The sequence below is a fragment of the Heterocephalus glaber genome, unplaced genomic scaffold (assembly GCF_053883595.1).
Source record: "Heterocephalus glaber isolate CG9 unplaced genomic scaffold, H.glaber_assembly_v1.0 deba00001479, whole genome shotgun sequence".
Taxonomy (NCBI): Eukaryota; Metazoa; Chordata; class Mammalia; order Rodentia; family Bathyergidae; genus Heterocephalus; species Heterocephalus glaber.
This window is the reverse complement of record NW_028258316.1, coordinates 4,207,246-4,226,944: the sequence shown is the minus strand read 5'-3', so window position 1 is coordinate 4,226,944 and position 19,699 is coordinate 4,207,246. Positions and strand designations below refer to the sequence as shown.

General features: G+C 45.7%; 1 protein-coding gene across 1 annotated transcript in view; it reads right to left on the bottom strand.

The window, feature by feature from the left end:
• Window positions 1-19,699, bottom strand: part of Med27 (mediator complex subunit 27) — a 186,069-nt gene that overhangs the window by 108,884 nt on the left and 57,486 nt on the right. Inside the window, exon 3 of the mRNA XM_004849063.3 lies at window positions 13,791-13,921. Coding sequence (XP_004849120.1) covers window positions 13,791-13,921 — 131 coding nt within the window. The remainder of the gene's footprint in view (window positions 1-13,790; window positions 13,922-19,699) is intronic.

The following is a 19,699-nucleotide window of genomic DNA, read 5'->3' as shown; positions in this document are numbered from 1 at the left end:
GTAGCCATCCAGTAACAGTATCGCAGCTGACGAGGATGGGCTAGAGGAGACGTGTCCACAGACCTGGCTCCCAGGAAGAACCGGCTTCGGGGCTGGGGCATCAGCACACAGGCTCCAGCTGCCAGCTCTCAAGGGCTTGCTCAATGGAGTGCTGCCTCACTGGTGGCATGGCCTTCCCGGAGCCACCGCACCAGGGAACAGAATGAGGCAGTGTACGAAGGCCAAGCCCTGGTTAACAAAGAGTAACTTCTGCTTCGATGCTGGCTCTAGAGATGACCTGGGTGCAGGCTCGCTGGGCCTGCACAGGAGTCAGCGCCCTCCCCTACCAGTCTGATCTCTAATCACCATGCTGCACTGCAACTCCACCTCAGCACCGCTTCCTGGGAACCTAATCTGGGACTGGCGTAAGCACGAGACCTCGGCTTTGGGTGGCTGAGACATGGAGCTTGCAGTGGTCCCTATGCTCAGGTCTGAATCCCTTCCCATTACTTCTGGGCCGGGAGACTCTGACCAGGGGTGAGTCCCAGCATCGACACATGTAAAGCATGACAGTGCTGAACTCAGAATGACACAGGGGGCTTGGGCGGGGCTTCATGACTAAGCTGCCCGCAGGGTTTCCCCTCACTGCAGACTCACTTTGGTTGGTGGTCTCTCATCGAGTGTCTTTGAGCTCTGAGCCTATAAATCTGGCCTCATTTACAGAACAGAAATATCTTTCCTACTGGCTGATAAGGTACTGCCTTGCTGCCAAAAGCAGCATTCACAGGGCAGCGCTCCAGGCCACTAGGAGCACTGAGGCAGAAAGCTCAGTTCCTGGCGCCCTTCTGCCTGCAGAGAACCTGAGGTGATGGGCTCATGGCTCTTCCTCGGTGTGGAGCCAAGTCTTGGGAAGGAAGTGGGGCCCTTACTCTTGAGTAAGCCTGGGAACAAAGCAATGGCGATGCAGTAAGACCGTGCAAAGACATCATCTGAAAAAGGACGGGTACAAAATTTCCTCTATGCTGTTTTTTTTTTCTTTTTTTAACTCTTCTTCCCACTTCCTCCCACATCTTGCCCAAGAGAGGGAGACAGTGGTAGAGAATTAGGGGAGCATCAGAGGAGCAGAACAACTTAGAGCTTCCAGTCCTGCCTCTGTTAAGCTGAAGCCTTAGCAACTTAACCATGAGATGAGGGAGAAAGGAGATGATGCCTCCTGGCTCTTGCAGGCCTGGTTTTCTTGATGTTCTGAATATTGTCCCTCAACAACATCAGAAGTTCCTTTGGGGTGAAGACACTGCCACATGCTGTCTAAATATCTCCTGAATGAACTGCATTGAATTAATTGGTCATAGGGGACCTTTAAATTCTAATTACTCCTTTGTTAAAAATAAAAATGTTAAAAAGAAAGAGGAGGTTAATTTGTGCGAACATCTCCTAGCCCCTCATACGGTGTGTAAAGTCAGCTCTGTGCTCATCCCACTGCAGGGAGAGGCCCATTTCAACAGCCAGGAAGAGGCTCAGAAGTGGAGGAAAAGGGAACTGGTAGCTTAAATTTACTTAATATATTACTTCATTTCAACTGTTTCAGTTTTTCCAAACTGCCCATGTCATCCCCCACCCCCATGTATTTTCTTATATGTCAAACAGGAAAATGTCACCTTTCTAGAGCTACTGTGCTTGGGATGCATCCTAGCTTAACAGTATAAAAATGAAATGAAATCTTAAGACTGAGAGAGACTTATAAGGACATTTTCTTTGGAGCATGTGACACCCTTAGGTTTCTCATCTGGGGACTGTATGTCCCCCAAATCTAACTCTCTAGGTGGAGACGTGGGTGAGCTACACAGAGAGTCAGTCCCTAGAGTCAAGAGTTACACTCCTTTGAAACATACGCCTGGGAATCATGGGAGCCCCAAAAAGCAGTCAAGAGAGCAGAGGAAAGTTCAGCAAAACATCCTTTAGGGAGTCACCCCAAGGGCTGGGACAGGGCTGCCCTGTCCTGTTATGATGTGCTCCAGGGTCTGGTTACAGAAGGGTTAAAATGCGGTTTCTAGAAGCAGCAGGAAGGGTCCTCTGGGGAGTTGGGAAGTTGACTTCCTCCGGATTCTAGCATCTTCTTTCCCCACTCCTCCCCCACTGGGCAGTCCCTAAAAAGGCTTTTTCATCACTCAGTACCTAGTGCCTAGCACTGTGGACATCAGCTTTTTACTTACTGAATCACAAAAAAGGAATAAAAAGCAGAGTAGAATGCAAATAAATACAAATAGCATAGTTCCAACTCCAGTGGTTCAGAGATAGTATTCCTACAAAAAGCAAAAAATCAGAATACAGTAATTAGAAGTCATCACATCAACAGCTATCTCCAAACTCAGAGCTATCACACCAGCGCGGGAAGGAAGACGACAACGTTGAGAAGCACCATAAAGCAGCCAGGAAAAACTCGGACCCTTTGAGACTGCAACCGTCACTTCCTCTGAATTCCCCACAGCCACTGGTAGACTGGTGAGCACACAGCAGGCACTCAATGGATAATCAATAAATAATCATCGGTTCATGATGAGCCCTATATGAAGACATTTTCAAAGCCTTCCAAATAAATTCTAAGAACCTAAATTTCATAAATGTGATTTCCCATGCAGTAGGCCTCAACCTTTTTTTCCTGCTCTTCACTAAAGAAGATGCACAGATGGCAAGAAAGTATCTAAGAAGATGCTCAACAGCATTGGTTATCAAGGAAGCGCATGCTGAAACCACAAGGAGATGTCACTCACCATACAGCTATTAGAATGTTAAACATAAAAAAGAATGAGCACATCAAAAGTAAGGATGTGTCGCAAGTGGAACTCATACCCTGCTGGTGGGAATGTGACACAACCTCTTTGGAAACCGGTTTGGCAATTTTTTAAAAAGCAAAACCTATGTCTGCCAAATGACCTAGATATTGTACACATAAGTGTTTATCCAAGAGAAATGAAAGTGCACGTCCATACAAAGACCTGTACATGAACATTCACACTGCCTTTACTTGCAACAGCCAAAGCAACCCAAATGTCCATCAACAGATGAATGGAAAAACAAGCTGTGGAAAATCCATTCAGTGGACTAATTACACAGCAATAAAAAGAAATTGCCTACTGATATATATGAAAATATAGATAAATCCCAAAATGATTATGCTGGGTAAAACTCCAGATTATTTTTTAAAAACAGTATATGCTATATAATTCCATTTGTATAAACTTCTAGATAACACAAAGTAATCTACAGTGACAAAAATTAAATCAGTGGTTGCTTGCAGAATGGTGAGGGGGTAATAAAGGGGCATGAAGAAACATTCAGGCAAGAAATATGTTCGTTATTTTGATTATGCTGAGTAAAGTGATGGTTCTGAGGCACATGTTACTTTAGATATATGCAATTCACATACTGCACTTTTTGTAACCCGCAATAAAGCTCCTAAAAACATACAGCTATAAAGAAAAAAATACATATCAGATCTGTAATAACCTGTGTACTTCTGCTGCCTGCTCACTGGTAGCCCCACCTAGTAACCCTACCTAGACTTTCTGGGCTGAAATCTGAGTTACTGACAGCCTACATGGGGAGGAGAGAGAAAAGGAAACACCAGGAGCCCAGCAAAATGACTCTGCATGCAAAGAATACAAAATTAAAAAAAAAAAACAAGTTTCACTTACAGCTAGCATTAGTTGGGAATCGCATGGTGTGAAATATTAACAATCTTGAAGCTGTTTTTGTTATGCAAAAAGAAATTTTAAAAAAGGATCCAGCCTCTATCTGATGAGTTGCACTAGCGACCACCCATTCCTGTTCTTCCTTTGCCCAGTAATGGCCAGAGTGATGTAATAACCACAGCAGACAGCTGTCTTCCTGGATGAAATCACCTTGTAAGGAGAAATGCAATTAGAGGGTGCAATGAAATCTCATTTTTAAACTGATTCTGCAGGCTGCCACATTCGACCTAGTGCTTAAAGGCTAGTTTTCTATTTCATGCGATTTCTCTTTGATTCAGTATCTCTGGAAGACAGCGCATTTTAAATTTTGGTCTGTGTCACAACGGATCTGAGACAAAGACAAGACAGGGTCAGCTGAGAGTGAGGTGAGGACCAGCGCCAGAAGGCAAGGGTCACAAGAGCCTTCGAGGTCGGGCAGGATAGGGCAGGACAGGGCAAGGCAGGGCAGCGGGGCTCAGTCACCAACTCCTCCCGTCTCGCTCCACGACCCTGCAGAATCTGTCCACTCCCCACTTTACCTATCAAAGCTCTACTGCCTCAGCTACAAGCAAGTCCCAACTTGAACTTTTAAAGACTTTATCATGAAAAGTCTCAGATATAGCAGTCCACCCTCACCCATGATTTGCTTTCTGCTATTCTGGCTGCTTGCAGTCAATCTCAGTCTAAAAGCATTTTCAAATCTAAAATTCATGTAATAATATTCATGTAATAATGGCCCCAAAGGGCTGGGGATTTAGCTCAGTGGTTTCGCCGCCTGCTGTGCAAGCACAAGGACCGGAGTTTGATCCCCAGAACCAAAATAATAATAATAATAATAATAATAATAACAATAATAATAATAATAATGGCCCCAAAGTGCATGTTCATGTAATAATGGCCCCAAAGTGCAAATGAGTAGTTATGCTGGCAATGTGGATATGCCAAAGAGAAGCTTCCTTTTAAGGGCAAAGGTGAAAGTTCTCAATTTAGTAAGGAAAGAAAGAAATGTATATTGAGGTTACGAACATCTATGTATAAGAATGAGTCTGTTATTTGTGAAACGGTGAAAGAAAAAGAAATTTATGCTAATTTTGCTGTTAATTTGTTGTTAGCCTCTGACTGTGGGTAATTCATGAATTAAACTTTATCATAGATATGTACATATTTTTAAAACATATATAGGGCCCATTTATAGGGCTCAGGACTAGCTCTGATTTCAGTCATCCCGTGAGGGTCTTAGAACACATCTTCTGAAGACAAGGGGGGATTAAAGCACACACAGTAGACAAAATGGTGTACTCCATCCACTACAGTATAACAGTGTAGTATAATGACAGCCCTATCCTGCAGCAGCACAGTGTTCTCTTTATCCAGTTCAACAATTTTAATCATACTCTCCTTACCCAATACTTTTGGGAAGAGGAGCATGGAGTACTTTAAAGCAAACCTGGTCTGTCACAGCATCACCCCAAAGGTTTATGAGCACCTCACACTGCAGGTGCTGCTGGTGGAACTTATTATAGCCTCTGCTTGTATGTAGCACTTTGTGCACTTTTACATTCCTGGCCTGGGAAGAATACATAAAAAGCATGATCAGTGTGAAAAGTAAACACACACACAAACACACACACACACACACACACACACACACACACACAAAACAGACAGGGGGTCAGGCAGCAGGAATCAAAGGTCCAGGCAGAGGGCCAGGATGGAAAGACAGGATTCAACAGGGCTAGGACTTCTGGCTTCCGGCCACAGGCCAGCAGCTCTGAGCATGCGAGAAACCAAGGAGACCCCAGGCTAGAGCAGGGGAGCAAAGGTCTCCTGTCTGTCTAAAGTGTTCTGACCCCAGCAAGCTACAGATTACAGTCTCTGGCTATTAGCTGAACTAAATACGGCTCTCTCAAGGGGAAGAAAGTAGCTTTTACAACACATATGCTAATGAAGCACAACGATATAGAGCATTTAAAACAAAATGTCCCTATATTTATTCTCCATAGACAGATTTTTGCATTAATATTTATGAGGGATTCCTTGTTTTTTTCTCCCAGAGACTTTTCTCCTGCCCAAAGAGAGAGGATAAAAGATAAGTAACACGAACCAATGATCTTTTAAACAGCTACAAAGGACTGTTATTTATCTGTAACCTGCCACTTGATTAATCTTCCTGATATACCACTTTCCACACATCTGCCCCTGCTCACAGTGCCACACTGCAAGGCCTCCCCCTAGCTTTTGGGCCCTGCATGCCACTAATGCCTCAGAACCAAGTCTTCATCTCCCCTTGGCAGGAAGGCTCCTGTTGGAGACAGCCTGCACTTCTCCCGTCTCAATGGCTCCTGGCTCCCAGCTGCTTCAATACCTAACACTTGCGCTTCCAATCCACCACTGGCCCCAAGCACCGTGAATGCACATCCAAAACATCTTGTAAAAAGCTGCTCTCAGCCTCAAAGACAGGGGAGCCACAGAGAAAGGAGCAGCCTCCAGGACTCAGTTGTTCAACCACAGTGCACGAGGCAGGGCCAGGCAGAAAAGTACTGCAGGCCCTGAGCCCTCAGGACTTTTGGTCCAAGGGTGACAGGAGCAGAGAGGGGAGAAAAGAGGGCAGAGGCACAGAACTGAAGCCCACCAAGAGTGAGGAAGAGGAGGAAGGGTTCTTGCTCTCACCTTCTCCCCTCCCTCTCAGTGACGGACTCAGGGATACACTCTCCTCCTCGACCTGGCCGTAACAGGAACATAAACACACAAAGAAGGACATCTCAACAGCTATTACTGGGCCCGTCTTTCCCGGGCCTTCAAATGAGAAGCCCTGATGAGCATGAGGACAAGGCAACAATGGAGCGCCAACACGAAGGAAGTCTATTCCTTACCCTCAGCCTCGAAATGCCTTCCGAGTCTATTTCAAGGCCAGTGGAAAACAGGCAGGTGTGAACAGCAGCGAAAAGCCGAGGGAGAACAGAATTGTGTCTGGACGGTTAAACTTTTACAATCTAATCGGACAAGGCCCGGGGCTCTTCTCCCGCTGAGGCTGAGCGCACAGGTTGGTGTCAAGGAGCTCTGCAAACCAGAGCCAACCACATGGGGCTTTTTCTGGTCCCTGTGTCAAGACAGCCTTTTGCCAACTGCAATTATAAATATTCATATAGCTAGATATGATACAATTCATGGCAATCCTTTTAACTTTTACACACACACCGGCTGAAACTTATTACAGACTGAAAATTATTCTGTGGTCAAAATGGAGATTTCAGATTCCTATGGAGGTGAGTCTTGGCATGGGAACTCAGCACACTGAATGCTGGACACAACTCCAGCCTTGCAGGAGAAAGGCAATAGCAGCACTGAGTCAATGCTTGCTCATGACTGATGTTAATAAATGAGCTCTGGTAGTGCCGGTTATTGGAAACTGATCTCTTCCTTATTAATATGGTCCCGCAATGGAGAGAAAAGATTTCTCCATGTTCTAGAATGCAAACAATGTTTTAATCTTTAATTATATTCTCAATTTTGGCTCTTCTGGAGAGCTACAGCCACCTAGGCCGAGGATTATTTCTTTATTACATAGCCTCTCTGTGGTATTTAATGAATATTGTTACTTAATACTTGCCAGTAGGGGAAAGAAGGACTTAGTGAATTTCCACCCAAGTTTTGACGACTTTTTCCCAAACTTGGGAAACTTTCAGTGCACAGTTCTAGCTCCTTTATAGGATGGAGCACAGCTCTGGCTGAGCCCGCTGGGGAACAAGCCGTCCTCTCCGTAAAGCACCCAGAGGGGTCATTTAGCGGGTGAAACTCTGCAGTTCTAAGGCTCATGCCATCAAACCAACCAGGATGCTCCTCATTCACAGTTTATTCACTGAGACTCTGCTCAGGGGCAAGCTGAACTCAACTTCAAAAAATGGAGCTGCCAGGTACCCTTATGCAAGGTTCCTGTCACCTCCTGTTGGTGAGTTTATTATAAGCTAATTAGCCATATAACCAAATTTTGCCCGCCACAACAGATCAAGAGTCTCAGGATAAAAGCCCAAGTAATCACGAAGAAAATCAAGTCCCTGCAAGGACACGTGTTCACAGTCACCATACCAGTGGTGTCCACGTGAGAGTTCTTGTAAAGGAACTACAAAGTCTCACAACCGCATGGCTGAGGAAAAACTCCTTACAAAGGTCTCAAAAATCAGCATGAGAAGAAATACTGATGCGACGGCCAGAAAGCTGCAGAAGGAAATGCTGCGTTAGTGTGCGCCACTCTGGCAAGAACCTGCCTTGCTCGCCTGAGCCTGACAGGCTCCCTCCTCATTCATCACTCGAACTGAGGACGGACGGATATCACTGCTCTGCTCTCATGACTCCTGGCAGTTTTACAGTAAGCAAAAGACAACAGGAGCCTCTGCCTATCAAGAACAGAGCAGCCTTCCCCACATCTTGGAAAGAATCCAATCATCTGTACAAGCTGCACCTGGGACTGCAAGCCGATGATTTTCCCAGGAATTAGTGTGCAAAGCAGAGGCAGGAGATGTGCCTCTTTCAGTCCAACTCCTAGAGCCGAAGCAGGACCATGCTGGAGGCAATCTGTTGTTCCAACTTGGGGACCGGAGGTGTGAGCGTTGTGTCATTATCCGTGTTACTCCCGAGGAGGAGACACGTCTTTCCAGCAGCACTTTGCCAGGCTCTTGCTGCTGCTCAAACATGAGGTAGGTCATCCAGCAACCTGAGCGTAAAGAGAGGACTCTGTTCTCTTGAAGCATCAGATGACATTGAAACAGCTTCTAGATGTGCAGGAAATGCCACCGATAGGCTCCACAGAACCTGGAAGAACACTACTTGGCAACAAAATGGAATGAACCACTGGTGCATGCAACATAAATGAATCACAAAAGCAGCATGTTGAGGGAGAGAAACCAGAAGTGAGCAGGAAACTCTGCATGAACCCGCTTCTGTGAAGTTCTAGAGACAGAAAGCAAAGGTATGGGGTAGAGACTGCGACAGTGACTGCCGGGGTGGAAGAGAACCTGTGGGTAAGGGGCCAGCTCTTGGCAAGAGGAGACATGCATGCTTTGGGCAAGGATGCTTTGTCTCCTAGCGGGAATGATTCAGGAGAAGGGGAACACCCACGGTAAGGACAGAGAAAGACTGATGGAGAAATGGCTCAGAGAAGTCGAGGATTTGGGACCTGGATGGCAAATGCAGCAAACAGTTCCTCCCCAAGGACTACAGGGACAGAAGCCCATCAAAGGAAGTATGTCCTTAATTTGGCAGGCAGGACCTTTTCATGGGAGATAACATGATACAAAAGAAACTGCCTAGCCCCACTTTCGGGGGCCGGGTAGCATTTTATTTTATTTTATTTTATTTTATTTTATTTTATTTTATTTTTGGCACTGGGGATCAAACTTGGGACCTTGCGCTTGCGAGGCAGGTGGCGACACCACTGAACTAAATCTCCAGCCCTGGGTAGCATTTTAAAAGGATTTTTTCCCCCTCAAACCCAAATGAGACCTAGGCATGCAGCAACTTTTTTAACCTCTGCTGCCATAGAAACCAGCACCTCCTCAGCTGCTGAGACCAGGAGTCATAAACCCCTCAGCCTGGGCACACTGATCAAAACCAACAGCCCACGTTCACTCAGAAGCACACCAAAACTGCACGGGAAGTCGAGCCTGCTATCTGAGAGAGAGCACGAGTAGGCATAGGTCTGTCTGACCAACATTAAACACACAGGTAGCTCAAATGAGATGGCCAATGTCCAGGCTCACCTCACCCTACAAGGGGCAAGCCTGCCAATCTCTAGCCAGCAACAGGACACAGCCTCTTGGTGGAAAGATGGTGCCTGTGCTGCCAGACTTCGAAGAACACTGGGGAGTCATGGAAGGGAGGCCGAGTCCTATCACATGGCGAAAGATCTTTCAGCATGAACATCTTGATCTCCTCAGGAGCTTCTTTGGAAGGGGAGAAGATATGAATCATTAATCCAACGAATTGCTCATCCTATGGAACTCAGGGGGAATCGGAGTCTTCAAAGACTACTACTGTTAACGCCAACTGCATTTGAAAAATAAACACAGCGTACAAATCTGTGCTCTTGCCACGCCTTTGGTCTCAGTACAGCTGAGCAGAGCCAGGCAGAGGAGGTACGTGGGGAACCAGCCCCAGCCCCATGCTGGCTTCCTCTGCTGTCTAGAAACAAGTCTATCCTTGGAATCCTGGAGGCCCACGAGAGAAAGCATCACGCTCCTGACCAAGCCTGTACTTTTCACAGCTGGCAGAGGAGGAACCCTCAACCCTGCTTCCTGGCACTGCAGGACCATGACCGTCACTGTGACTTGGCACTCGCCGCTGCCACATCCTGCTACTTCTTGTTCCCCCATCTCTATGGAGAGCTTCTGAAAGCCTTGGTGATGTCGTATTCACCCGAGTCCCCAGCGCAGTGCACCAAGCCAAGTCCTCGTAGGCCTGCATGAGTATTTACTGAGCAAGTCAGCGAACTGGGCCAGCCTTCTCCTGTGCAATCTCTCTTCCTGCTGGTAACTGAGTGGTCTCAAAACATGTCCACAGTCTCTGACACTGCTGCCTTCAGAAACGAGAGCCTGTCCGCTCTCCTTGTTGAAGTGACTCATTCCTAATGAAGACAGCGGGGTACAAGTGACACTGTGCTGTCCGAGACCAGGTCATGGGAAGGACGGCCCCTGGCTCTCATTCCCTGAGACTGGGGACAGTAGCCAACTTCCATCTCATGAGGATACTCAAGCAGCCAGGAGAGGCCTCCTGCCACGGCCAGCACCAGCCCGCCTGCTGTGTCACTCACTGCGCAGCTGGAAGCCAAGCTCAGAGCCCAGCGGAGCCTTCAGCTGACCTTGGCCTTGCAACTGATGAGAGTGATCGCGAGCCACCCAGACAGGCCGCTCCAGATTCCCACCCACAGACCCTTCGAGACAACACCACTGGGAACATTTCGTCGGGGTCAGGGGCAACTTATCCTGCAGCAATAGTTAATCAACAGCAACTGCGGAGAACCTGGCTGTTTCAGAAGGGGCTCAAGGAATTTCCTGAATGACAAACTTAATTTATGCTCATGTCAGGCTTACAATAAAAAAATTTGATAATTAGGAGTCTTGTGTAGAACACAACAGTAACATAACTATTAATACGCAAATTCAAATATTCCATGGATCAAATTATGCTGCCTTACATTAACAACTACTTTCAATAATATGTCAGGATATAATACAAAATGCTATTACACAATAATCCTTTTCAGAGCTTTATTTGTAAGAATTATATACTACATGTCTATAGGAAAAAAAGTCTAAGGTCCGGGGATTTACCTCAGTGGTTCCGTCACCTGCCTTGCAAGTGCAAGGTCCCGAGTTCGATCCCTAGTACCAAAAAGCAAACAAACAAACAAAAAGTCTAGAATGATACTCATCAAAATCTTAACAGTACCTTTCGCAGGATGATATAATTTTTTATTATCTTTGTTGTTTTGTTGCTAGTGTTCTATTTTTTAACTTAAAAAAAACTTCCATTAAAAAAAAAACTTTCATAAAGCTTTTATAAAATTAGGTCAGAAGCTATGTCAAATTTCTGGTCGACCTCAAACAATGAGTGACACATAGTAGGTGCTCAATAAAAGTGCAAGAGGAATCTGTGCTGCAGATCTTGCCGCCTGGACAACAGCTCTGGAAGGAGATTCCAGGATAATGTGAGCCCTAAAAGCTCAATGATGTGAAAAAGCAGCAGTCAATTTTTGCAGGAAATAGGCTGCTAAATATAGGAAATCATTTTGTTGTTGTATTCTTGGGACTCACTAACCACTTTCCCCTTTGAAACTAAGTATTTTGAGTGATTTATTATAAATTTATAATGACAGTTGTGAACACCTCTTTCTTCCTTTGGCATCAGAACAAAGTCTGTCGATTGCTTTGGTGCTTAGAATAGCCTCTCAGAGTCCTCATAATAGCCTGTCACCTGTAAACAGGTTTCCAGCCAATGCAAATTAACAAACGGGGAACAGATGGACTAAGAACTGACTTTCGTCAGGAGAGTTAGCAACAAATACCTCTCAGCTCCAGTCTTATGGGACTATCAGAAAGTCTCTCACTTCTCAGCGAACATCTTGCCTCGCAGACAGTACATGCAGGGAAGGCGACAGGCCACAGGCCACCAGACTGGAGAGGGCCACAAGCTGAGCTCTGCAGTCACCACAAGAGCATGTGACAACACAGTGGTGCTTCTTAAGAAGCTTTGTTTCCTTTCCTTTTCTTCTTGAGGCAGGGTCTCACCGTGTAGTGCAGGCTGGCCTTAAACTCACTGTGTAGCCCGGGCTGACCTCAAACTCGCAGTGATCCTCCTGCCTCAGCCTCCCAGGTGCCAGGATTACAGGCATGATGTTTCCTAAATCAGCTGCTTTTCAAAAAACATGACACCTGTGCGCGCACGCAGCACACAACTTCGCAGAGGTGGGCTGGCTGTTTCTCCTGGGTGCGAAGGAGTGTGAGCAGTGAAGGAAATCTGAGGATCACAGAACGGTGGCAGAAGAGCACCCGCAGGCGGGGGCAGGAGAAAGGGCCACAGGGACCAACATTGGGGGCTCCCACTTCCTGTCCCCTCCTCGCCCCTCAGCCTCAGCCTCAGCCTCAAGCCACCTCCTCACGGAGGCCTCCTCAGCTGCTGCTCCACCTAAGCAGGTTCCTGCTCTCCCACGCCTTACTGCCATTTTTCTTACTTCCAAGCATTCATCACAACTGAAAATTATGCTACTGGTGTATTTAGGGTTTTTTCCCCTGCCTTTAACCTCCACTAAAAATGTGTCAGGATACAGGACCATGTCCATCTTGCTCATGATTATATTCTCAGGGCCTGGAGCTGCCCGACATATACAGCAGTAGGCACAATACCTATTTGCTAACCAAACAGAAAATAAATGAGATCTTCAGCAAAGAGAAATGATCAGATCTTATATGCAAATGCTCTTTTGGGCAGGAAATATAAAAATGCAGTTTGCAATAGGGATGTAAATAAAAGTGAGTTCAAGGGAACAGGATAGGCTAGGAAATGTTCAGCCCTTGGGAGGACAGCCCAAGGAGTTGCACACCAGCAGAAAAGCTGTCAGTGGGGACTGGAACGCTCACATTTCTTACTCCACATCACTGGACAAGTCTTGACACACACCTACTAGATCTTCTACTACAAACAACTCAACAGGGTAACAGATGGACCAATCGTGGCACAGTTAAAGGAATATTAGACAGCAACAAAAAGAACCGATAGCCTGGATGAACCTAGTCGATATTATCTTGAGTGAAAAAAAGATGATATACTTTCCTGGAGGTGCAGCTCAGGGGCAGAACATGTGCTTAGCATGCACAAGGCCCTAAATTTAATCCCCAACCCGAAACAAACCAAGAAACAGACAGACAACAACAAAAAACTGATACAAAAGACGATCTATGGCACAGTTTGTATGAAGTTCAAGGACAGACAATTGTTTCGGGAAGTCATAATAGTGTTCAGTGTAGAGAAGGCGGCAGCACAAGCACAGACTGGGAATGTGAGGGGCCTCTTGGGATTCTGGAAGCGGTGGCTACATGGATGCCCTCGTGTGGAAAAGGCATCAAGCTGTGTGTTCTAGGACCCTCACTGTGTCCAGGACCACTCCTCGTGGGATAAAGAAGAGCACACACATCACCAGTCAAACGCAACAAGCCAGCTGTGCCCTGGGTCTAGCTCTAGTGGACTCCCTAGGTCAACCGCAGCTTATCAAATGTGCTCCTCAGCTGCCTCCTTTGTAGAATACAGACAACGGTCCTCACATCCTGCCAACTTTGGGACTGCATTAAGGAAACAAATATTAAACTATGCAATATCTAAAAATCCTACCAGGTAGGAAAGTCACACACAAAATATATTAACTGCATTATAGCTGCTTTGTAAACATCCATGTAAGTCATGTCACCATCACACCTGGTTTCTGTCCCTACTAGATTCCTTTTTAAAAGAAACATGACTTTCCATGAGCCCCAGACAAGCACACAGGGCGTCCGGCCAGGATGAAAGTGCTTCTCCAAGCCGGTCACTCACTGAGGAGGCAGGACCAGGGTGGTGGGCTGAGCCTTCGGTCTCCGCTTGGCTGACACACCCATCTGATTCGCAGAGCGCTTCAGCGACTGCTGATTCAAAAGGCCCGATGCGAGGCCTGCGTGGTACTGCAACTGCAGGGAAGAAAAGGGGGAAGATGTCATTTGTAAAAGCAGGACAAAAGCACTTCAGCTATTAAGACTCAACCATCTTACCCTGTTACGATATTTTAAGTAACTTCAAATACAGCTACTAACACGCTTCAAAACTTGATTCCTAAAGAGGTAACCAGATAAACAGAGAAAAAGAGTCAGGATGCTCACCACTGTGTTACAGAACAAGATCAAAATGTCCAGCAACGAACTGGGAAAGTGGTTAAAGCAGCAAAACAACTTTACATCACTTTGTTGAATTAAAAACAGCTGTGCTATAAACAGAGGGACACTCCAAAAGAGGTTCTAAAGACCAGCAGAATTGGGGTACTTTCTACCTTTTTTCCTTTTGTAGTACTGGGAATTGAACACAGGGCCTTTGCACTAAGCTATATTCCCAGCCCTTTTTCAGTTTCTATTTTTTGTACTTTGAGACACTCCCTATGTCACTCAATTGCCTGGGCTGGGCTTGAACTTGGCAATCTAGGCGTGCACCACTACAGCTAGCTTACTTTTTCTTCATTTTTCACTGTTATTCAAATAAGTTTTGCAGCAGTGGCTTTAATATCAGTGTCCTTTTCTTTCTATTTTTTTTTTTTTCTAAGTGAGATACAGAGATTTTCCATAGAGACAGCGCTCTGAGAACTCTTGTGACTGTCATGTATTGCTTATAATCAAACCCACAGAACTCAGTCTACAGTAGCAAACAAGGACCACCACACAGCTGGTCATACAAACTCAAGTGCACCATGAGTCAGCGCTCAGAAGCGCTAGGCTACCTTTTTCAAGGGCGAAGGTTTATCAACACTCAGAACAAGCTCAAGAAAGCATCTGACAAGGCATACAAATGGATACAACTCGCAGAAGAGGACTGGTGGAAAAATCTATTTCGTGTCTACTTCCATGCAACTGGAGCAATGCAATGGGCAGGGGGGTGCTGCCCACTTATAAAGGGCTCCCTGCCAGCACTTTTGGCTTTATTCCTGGACAAACTGCTGCGCTTTGAAGTTACTTACAACAGATCATTTTACTCTCTATGGTATTTCAACTGCTGTTGGAAAAGAGAAATGACGCTGCCTAGTTCTAAACCACACAAGACTTTTAAAATACCCACTTTGAGTTATAGTTTGGGTTAAATGTAGCGCACACCTTCTCAGCGTATAGTTGGTGAGTCTGGAGAAAAGCTACCCGGCTCTCCAGTGGAGACACCGCAATTTCCATGCCTGTACAAAGTTCCCTTGTGCCCCAGTGCAGTCAGCTCCCCATCTTGACTTAAAAACGACTAATCGGGCTGGGGATTTAGCTCAGTGGTTACACCGCCTGTCTTGAAAGCGTAAGGACCCGAGTTCGATCCCCGGTACCCAAAAAAACAAAAACAAAAACGACTAATCATTCTCACTCACTGCCAAATAAAGTATACTGTGTACCCAACCCAACATGTGACAGTGACTTACCTCCCTTTTTTAATCCTATGCTTTTGTATTCTGAAATATGAAAGCTGTCATTAATACTAAGAGCTGTCATTAATCTCTCCATCATAAAATTAGCCTTGAAAGGTATCTCAATTTTGAACAGATGTAAAAAAAACACTCAAATGTACAAATGCCAAGCTAAGAATCTGGATTGAGGCCATTTATAACATCCATTGTTTCCTCTTCTTTCAAATATACATTTAGGCCAGGGATGGTGGTGCATGCCTGTAATTCCAGCACTTTGGAGGCTGAGGCAGGAGGAACGCCGCAGGTTCCAGGCCAGCCTGGGCTACATAATGCGTTCAAAGCCAGCCTTGAACTACACAGTGAGACCCTGTCTCAAAAAACAAAAACACCAACAAACAAACAAAACAAAACAAAACCCCCCAGACATTTAGAATTAACTAAACAAAGAAATCAATTTCTTTTTCAAAATGTTCTTCCAAGGCATAGATCTCCTTTGCCAAATCAGCTACATTATACAGCTGCTGGAAATGAAACTGGTGACCACCACATATAAAGGGTTGGGGCCTGGATGCAAAGGGTAATAACATTCTGAAAAATAAATGGCCTCACCTAAAGCCACAGGGCTGCGCACAAATAGAGAGTGAAGAAAAGAAACCCAATTGAAATGAACTGCTCCTTGAAAGTGGCTATAAAAACGAAGATGTCCAGTGGCCCAGGAAGACTGGACGTCTATGTCTGCAGCACCCACCCCACTTCCTAACTGGCTCTTGATTCACTTGGTCGATTTGCTGTGGGAGCCTGCAGCTGCCTAGTCCAAGACAAAGATGCATCGCCATCATAATAAAAACAGAGCTCTTTGCAGAGTGGAAAAGGGGGCATAATTTGGCTCTAATAACTCATCTTAGACCAATGAATTTTGCTCAAATTTGGTTTTCTCCTACAGATTTGTTAAATGGGAAATCAATGGAAGCAAGGGACAGTACAAGTTTGAAAGACAATGTTTCAAAATGTCAGCTGCTTGGGTTTCGATCTTCCCCACCAGAATCTGCAATGAATGCAATATGCAAGGGGCTTTATGGAATTAAAAGGAAAGACAGCTTGGCAGGGGCCCCTCCTGGCTCAAGGAATCGGCTTTCCTTTTGGCTCTCTGTCCTTGTCCATGCAAGCTCAGCCATTCCGGCCCTGCTGACTCTTTGAGAGGCAGAGTCCTGCTAACGATGCAGAGTGGCAGGGGGGATTCTGCCCACCTGGCATCATTCAGATAATTTGCTCAAACAACAGAAATCCAAACAGCACAAGTGCAGGCTAACTGCTGCCTCCTCTCCAGGGTTTCTGTGAAACCTGCACCATCTTGGACGCTCTCAACTTACAGTGCAGCTCTGAGAGCACATGTAGGTGGAAGGATTCCTCTTCTTCCAAAACAAAATCTGCCCTCGCAAGCTGACTCATAATGATTAAGTAACATTTGTTAATCATATATATGGATCCCAGTTTCCAGGAACACAGCTCCAACTGTCAAGATCTATAAGGGGTCCATTAAATATTAAGTGAACCACCTTTATAATAGGAGAAAAGGTCAAAGTTAATAAAACTGACAGACAGCTCCTATCCCACTGGATTTATACATTATTTAAGCACCAAACACTCCATTCTATGAAACACAGTTTAGATCTGAAAAGACTCTTGAAAAATGTTCACCCAGCCAATGGTTCTAAAACAGCAGAAGGGAGTTCAGAGCGAATCCACAAATTAACATTAAGAACATATCACTCCACAAAATACTGCCATAAGTTTTCAATTACAGATTCTGTAATATTTTCTATAAAAATGTATTTCAATAAACATACTCCTCTCCAAATGTCTGTGGCATGGAAACAACTCCATTTCAAAAAAGCAACTTATCAAAATTCTAATGTGGTTTTCCTATCCAACATCATTTCTCCACTAACCAGCAAGAATAAAATGAAAGAGGAAGAGAAGTAAAACAATCTATTCTTTTAACTTCCACCTTACACCTGAAGGCATGGGAGTCTTATGTGGTGTGTGGGGAAGCTGGGTCTTCCTTGGCCCCAGAGCTGCCATTCCATGGGGACAGCCACTCCAGGTCTGTTCTCTGGAGTAATCAAGAGTATTTCCTTCAGTTATATTGTTGCTATCTATTCATTTCGGTTTTCTCTTTTCCATGAACAACCTAGGATTTCTCTGAGTTCTCAACTTAAGGCCTTTTCTTATCAATTAAATCTACTAATTATCTCTACACCCAGGAAAATTTCAACAACCCATAAAGATATGAGGAAAGAACCAATTTAAAATTAGGAAAACCTTGATTTGCTGAATATTTTTGAAAGCAACGCGTAGTGATGCTGAACATGTGCGAAGCCCTAAATGCAGTGGGGATCAGGGTCCTGGTAACCAGTGCACAGATAAGGGCCTCTGCCTGCCTCCTCTGAGGAAATGTGCTCTGGGTGTGGCTAGCAGAAGAGCTGTATGCTCCCACCCGTCTCTCTTCCCTCTCTAGAAGGCATGCATTTACTTGTTCCAAGAACCCACCGACTCTAACACTGGATTCCTCCAGGGCTCTAAAGGAGTTAGGAGGGTTTGTGGCTTCATCCTAAAGTGGGAATGGAATGTCCCTGTGAAAGTCATAGACTTAACAAGACTTCCTCCCTTAGATAAGAATCTTCCTCAAACAGTCTGAACTACTGGGGTCAAGGGCTGATTAACTTTTAATATAACTAGAATTACAAATAATATATTGAGAATAAACGATATGAAAGAAAATGAGAACAGGATCAAATGTGAAGTTTCTAACTTAAATCTTGGGCTCAAATGAGCAATGATCTGGTTAGTTCTTCCATCAAGCCTCTACCTGCTCCAAAAGAGATAAGAAAGCAAATGCCTTGCAATGGACTCAAGTGTGAGAAGAAGACAGCAAGAAATGCATCCTATCATGTTCGATTGATCACCAACGGGAACAGTGGTGTGGGCTCAAGCCTTGTCCTCCCACACCGGGGTGTGTGCTGCGCCCCCGGGTCCATGCCCTGCACCTCGCCCTGTGCGTCACCTCTCCAGCTATGCCACGGGCTGGGGCCCACTTTTAAGAGAATCTGACATTCAAACATCTCCAGACTTAAAAGCCAGATCAATCAAGATTTGATTCTGGCCTCCATAAAAATCATTATTTCTTTCTCAAGGATTCACCAAAGTCTTCTTTAAGGAGGAGAAGGAGTGCTCGTCTGACCTCAAAGGATGACTCACTTTATTTTTAAAATTCACTTATGAGTACATTTCTAAGAACACTGGCAAGACACAATGGTATTGCCAATAACCAAACCCTAGGGACAAGGAACAGGACAGAACCAAGCTGTAATAAACTGTGGCCAGCTTAGACCAGAGGGCCCACAGGGCAGGCAGGAGAGCAGGGAAACCCACCATTCCCTGCCAGTCACTCTTGGGCAATTTCCCTTCTCCACGCACACAGCTCCTGCCATCCTGGGACGCGGCACCCAAAAGAGGCAGCCGTGTGCTAATTCTGGGTCCAAGAGTGAAGCTGGGCACCCAGGGACACTTCAGGAGCATGCACACCTTGCCACCGATTCCTATGTTCCCTAGTGTGCACTGCACACAGCAGCTGCTAGTGAGTCTGCCAACCGACAGGCGGATGGCACATTAGTGAGACTACTGTGGCCCAGCCTGGCATCATCACTGATCGAGAGACCAGGTCAGCTCCATCCAACAGTCTTTGAGGTTGGCCTCTTTGGAAAGCAAACACACTGCTTCACAGATGCTCATCGTCATGACAGAGTTGTGAAGTAAACTTCTTATTCCAGCTCCCCAAAGGCCAGTGTGTCTGAACCCTTGTGCCTCAGTGCAGGAAAGGGCATCCTCTAACTGCCCTCGGTTACTTGGAATCACAGAAATCTATCATCAGGGGAGGGCATCAGAGACACCAACCCCCACCCCCACCCACCCCCATTCATGGGAGAGGAGACTCCAGGTGCCAGGTCATACACACGTGAAAGGGGACAGGCCAGCCAGGGCTCACCTTCAGGAGGAGGAAGTCGTGTGAATCACTCCCACTTCCGCAAGGAAGCCCGTCCCTGTCCCGCCTTCACAGGGTGCCGCATGGCACGGAGGAGTGCGGTTAGCAGCGCCAGCACGCAGCTCTCCAGCGCCCTGCATTTGCCCTCTCTCAAGCCTTGAGACACTGCATGCTCTTCCCTCCCACTGATTCTAGGCATGTGTGAGGCGTTGAGTTTGAGGAAGTCCGAAACCTCATTGTTTTAAGCTGTAATATTCATCATTAAATACCTCAGAGAAA